Source organism: Octopus bimaculoides, chromosome 11 (assembly GCF_001194135.2).
Source record: "Octopus bimaculoides isolate UCB-OBI-ISO-001 chromosome 11, ASM119413v2, whole genome shotgun sequence".
Taxonomy (NCBI): domain Eukaryota; kingdom Metazoa; phylum Mollusca; class Cephalopoda; order Octopoda; family Octopodidae; genus Octopus; species Octopus bimaculoides.
This window is the reverse complement of record NC_068991.1, coordinates 52,550,220-52,555,399: the sequence shown is the minus strand read 5'-3', so window position 1 is coordinate 52,555,399 and position 5,180 is coordinate 52,550,220. Positions and strand designations below refer to the sequence as shown.

The window sequence follows — 5,180 nt, the reverse complement described above, 5'->3', positions numbered from 1 at the left end:
TATATATATATATATATGTGTATAGGTATCTGCTATGGGCACATACGAGGTGCAGCAGGATCAAAAGGAGGCTAACTAGGCAGATAGTTTTTGTGTGTGGCAAATACTCAGGGGCAATAAACACTGAAAATTGCAGAAAACAGCTTCCGACACATGTCAGGTGGAAAGATTAGTAGTTGATAGCTTCCATTATCTAGGTGACCAAGTTAGTAGTGGGGGTGGATGCTCTGAGAGTGTAGCTGCTAGAATAACAATAGCCTGGGCAAAGTTCAGAGAGCTCCTACCTCTCGCTCAGAGTGAAAGGTAGACTGTATGATGCATGTGTGAGAACAGCCTTGCTACACGGCAGTGAAACATGAGCTGTGACTGCTGAGGACATGTGTAAGCTCACAAGAAATGAAGCCAGTATGTTCCAATGGATGAGTAATGTTACTGTGCATAGATGAAAGAGTGTAAGCGCCCTGAGAGAAGAGTTGGACATAAGAAGTATTAGATGTGGTGTGCAAGAGAGATGACTGTGGTATGGTCATGTGTTACATATGGATGAGGACATTGGTGTGAAAAAGTGTCATACCCTTGCAGTAGAGGGAACCTATGGAAGAGGTAGACACAGGAAGACCTGGGATGAGGTAGTGAAGCACAGCCTCTGAATGTTGGGCCTCATAGAGGCAATGACAAGCGACAAAGACCTTTGGAGATATGTTGTGCTTGAGAAGCCAAGTGAGACCATAACAGTGGCGTATGCCAGTGTAGCATAACCAGCCCATTTAAGAGTACCCTTCAATCATTGAGCAATAAACTGTGCTTGAGAAGACCTGTTGAGTCAAGTGAAATCAATGTTGTGGCCGAAGCCAGTACCACCTGAAGGGCATCTGTGCCAGTGACAGAAGCTGTTCTCTGCACATTTTCAGTGTTTATTGCTCCTGAGCACTTGCCACATACAAAAACTGTCTTCCTAGTTAGCCTTCCTTTGATATTGCTGCACTTCTTATGTGTCCATAGCTTACACTGGGTATATCTTATGGAGTTTCTACCTATGCCTCTTCTACAGATTGAGCATGGTCATCTACCTGAAGAGATTTGTGATTTGTCTACCTTCCTACTCATTAAAACTTTGGTTTTAGCTAAGTTGACTCTAAGGCCCTTCAATTCTAATCCTTGCTTTTACACCTGAAACTTTTCCTCTAGTTCTGATAGTGACTCAGCAATTAGAGCAATGTCATCAGCATAGAGGAGCTCCCAGGGGCATCCGGTCTTGAATTCCTCTGTTATTGTCTGGAAGACTATGATAAGAGGGGGCTGAGGACTGATCCTTGGTGGACCCTTACCCCTACTCGGAATTCTTCATTGTACTTGTTGCCAACTCTCACCTTACTGACAGCATCTCTGTACATGGCATACACAGCTAACCATTCCTCTATCTCTAGTTTCCTCATTGACCACCAGATAAGGGATCAGAGGACCCTGTCAAAGGCTTTCACCATGTCAATGAAAGCCAGGTACAGAGGTTTATCTTTGGCTAGGTATTTCTCTTGCAGCTGTCTTACCAGAAATATAGCATCAGTGGTGCTTTTTCCTGGCACGAACCCAAACTGCATCTCATCTAGACTGACTCTCTCCCTAATTAGTTGGGCTATGGCCCTCTCTGTGACCTTCATTACTTAATCCAACAACTTGATGCCTCTGTAATTATTTGTATCTGGTTAACTATATGGGTGACTAGGCCATAGCTGACACCACTATATATATATATATATATATATATATATATATATATATATATTACTCAGTAATTCCAACTTTATCTGATTTTAACATTTTATTTACAATCTTATGATAATATAAGATAATACAATATAATGAAATGATAGAATATTAAATGTCCATTCTGGCTGAACAAGTACTTTCATGCATAAAACTATGTATTTTCAGTTTCATATAGTAGTAGTGACAGTTATGTTTTACAATTCACAACTGTAGTGAAATGGCTAAAATGTTTGCTTTAAATACATTTGCATAGGATCCAGAATGTTAAGTTTTGCAAACTGTACTCTGACCAATCAGTGTGTGGCTTTACTAAATTACTTCAGCTGATTGGTGTTTGTTTAGGCGTCATGGCTTGTTGAACATGTCAAGAGGCCTGTATTTTGACCCTGGCCAAAGCAGTAATTGTTTGGCTATTTTCAGAAATGTCGTAAACAACATTTCTCAGAGGTTTTTACATTTCAATTATCATCACCTTTATTATTATTGTTGGCAGTGGTGGTGGTCGTAGGAGTAGCTGTGGTAATATATATGGGTGTGTGTGTGTGTGTGTATGTGTGTGTGTGTGTATACCTTTTTTTTACTCATTTACACATTTCAGTCATTTGACTGCAGCCCATGCTGAAGCAATGCCTTTAGTCAAAGAAATCAACCTCAGGACTTATTATTTGTAAGCCTAGTACTTATTCTATTGGTTTATTTTGCCAAACTTCTAAGTTTCGGGGGACATAAACACACCAACATTGGTTGTCAAGCAATGGTGGTGGGGAAAACACAAAGACAATGGTGGTGGGGAAAACACAAAGACAAATACACATCAATATATATACATGTGCGTGTATGTGTATATATATATAGTCACTTACGATGACGAGGGTTCCAGTTGATCCGATCAACGGAACAGCCTGCTCGTGAAATTAACATAATTCCTTATCTCTTAAATATAGAACTGTATTCTCTATAAAAATGTTAAATGCCAAAGACAGTGGATAGGGAAAGGAGAAACACTGGCACCCCACGGTAAAGAAGGTCTATATGGTATTGTTATCTGTTTGGTGGGATATGGAAGGTTTTGTTCATTTTGAACTCTTAAACCCAAACCATATGATAACAAAGGAGATCTACTGAGACCAGGTTGACTGGCTTAAATCAGCGCTAGTAGAAAAATGACCATCTTTGGTTTCAAGATGAAAGGTGTTCTTCCATCAGGATAATATTTGGTCACATACAGCAAGGACGACATTCCAAAGGCTGGATTAGTTTGAATGGGAAACGATGCCCCATCCTCATTTGCTGGACATTGCCCCATCTGAGTATCATTTATTCTGCAGTCTTCAAAATCATTTGGATGGAAAAAATATGAATTCTGTAGATGAGGTCACAATAGTACCAGAGGAGCATTTTTCATCATGGACAAGTGAATTTTGGAAGAGGAACCTTGCAAGTCTACCAGAAAGATGGAAGAGCATTGTAGAAAATGAAGGAGAGTATATTTTAGATTAAAAAAGAATTTTGTTTCTTAAAAGAAATATTAAAAAACTGCATTATTTATGGGATGACCCATTTTATATATATATATATATATATATATATATATATATATATATATATATATATATATATATATATATATATATATATATACATATATATATATATTTGTATGTTTATAATGTTATATCTACAAACAAACACACGTCTGCTGACATCCAAAGGTATCCATGTAGGTCGTCAGTGAACATATACTGAAATTACATACATCAGAGTGAACTTTGGTGTCAAATACTTTAAACGTTTAAGAACATAAACCTCAGCACATACAGTGTGTGTGTGTGTGTGTGTATGAGAGTGCACATGATAAAAACAAATGGTATTAGGATAATATAACAGCAAGTCAACTAAACCAGGTTAAAGGTAGCTTGTGAGTTTTAAACTCTTGATGAAACTCTTTAAGAGCTTGTTACCCAGTGTCAATGAAAACTTACCATCTGTGTGGTAAGAAACCTAACCATCAGCAATCAAGTTTCAATAAGCTGAGAGGCACTATCTTGCGCTATTGCTGTGTAATGCATAACTCACAGCAAAGTAAGACAAGAAAGATTGTGGTCATCCAAGTGCATCCTTAGTATAAACCCAGTGATTGTGGTCCTTGCTCTGCTGCTACAGGTTTAGGAAGCCATGACTCAGTCTTATTTGGAAAACAAATAGAGGGCACATTCCTCATCATAGCTGTTGGGCTATCACATACATTTGTGACAATGAAATACTACTTCCATAGTTATATTTTTCTTTCGCTCTTATGAGGGGTCTGCAGAAGGGGAAGATAATAAAGCAAAGGAACAGACATGAAATTCTGGTTATTCCTGCAGCTGTGTTTTCTGATTCTTCAATTCTTTCTTTTACTTGTTTCAGTCATTAGATTGCAGCCATGCTGGGACACCACCTTGAAGAACTTTTAGTCTAACAAATCAATCACAACATTTATTTTTTTAAAGCCTTGTACTTATTCTATCAGTCACTTTTGCTGAATTGCTAAGTTACAGTGACATAACAAACCAACATTAGTTGTCAGCAGTGGTGGGGGACAAACACAAACATGATGTGCTTCTTTCAGTTTTCATCTAACAAATCCACTCACAAGGGTTTGGTCAACCTGAGGCTATAGTAGAAGACACTTACTCAAGGTGCCACACGGTGGGACTGAACCAGGAACCAAGTGGTTGGGAAGCAAGCTTCTTACCACACAGCCATTCCTGCACATCTTGTTTTCAAAATATTGCCACTCCTGTGAGGGACAGTATTTGTAAACAATGACAATGTGTGTAAGGGGGAGAATATTTAAGAAGGAGAGATGGTTTTATGCAAGAGTATCTTTGAAAAATATGCTTTGGTCTTTTCATTCTTTTTTTTTTTTAATGAGTACATATAAAGGTGTGTATGTAGGTATGTTTGCTTAATTTCTGATTTTGGTTTTAGTTTTATGCAGCAGCTCCTTATATCATGATGTCACATGGGTGCAAGAAACAGAAAAAGTCTTATTGACAGAAAGAAGAGTTACTCACCTGAGATAACTACCAAAGTAGGCTACTATGTTAGCATGCTTACAGTCTTTCATCATCACTATCTCTTGCTGAATAACAGCAAAATCATCTCCTACAAGAAAAGAAATTCAGAATTTAAGAAGGAAAACGAAGAGCATTAATTTCAAATTTATTCACACAGTTAAAAAAATATTTCAAGAAATCATGTAACACAAGTCATTCAGAAAGATATTTTTCAATGAATTGAAAAGTGTATTTGTCAATTCTTAAGAACTCTCTACACATTACATTATATATTCAAAAACACATTCGTACATAAACTTATGCGGTATGTATACATATGTGTGAGAGAGAGAGAGAGAGAGAGAGAGAGAG

The 5,180-nt window shown here is 37.7% G+C and overlaps 1 protein-coding gene across 4 annotated transcripts in view; it reads right to left on the bottom strand.

Annotated features, from left to right (window-relative positions):
* LOC106880942 (mitogen-activated protein kinase kinase kinase kinase 5) overlaps positions 1 to 5,180 on the bottom strand; it is a 122,122-nt gene that overhangs the window by 79,703 nt on the left and 37,239 nt on the right. For all 4 annotated transcript variants that reach the window (XM_052971794.1, XM_052971796.1, XM_052971795.1 and 1 more), the window contains exon 3: positions 4,827 to 4,917. In XM_052971794.1, coding sequence (XP_052827754.1) covers positions 4,827 to 4,917 — 91 coding nt within the window. The remainder of the gene's footprint in view (positions 1 to 4,826; positions 4,918 to 5,180) is intronic.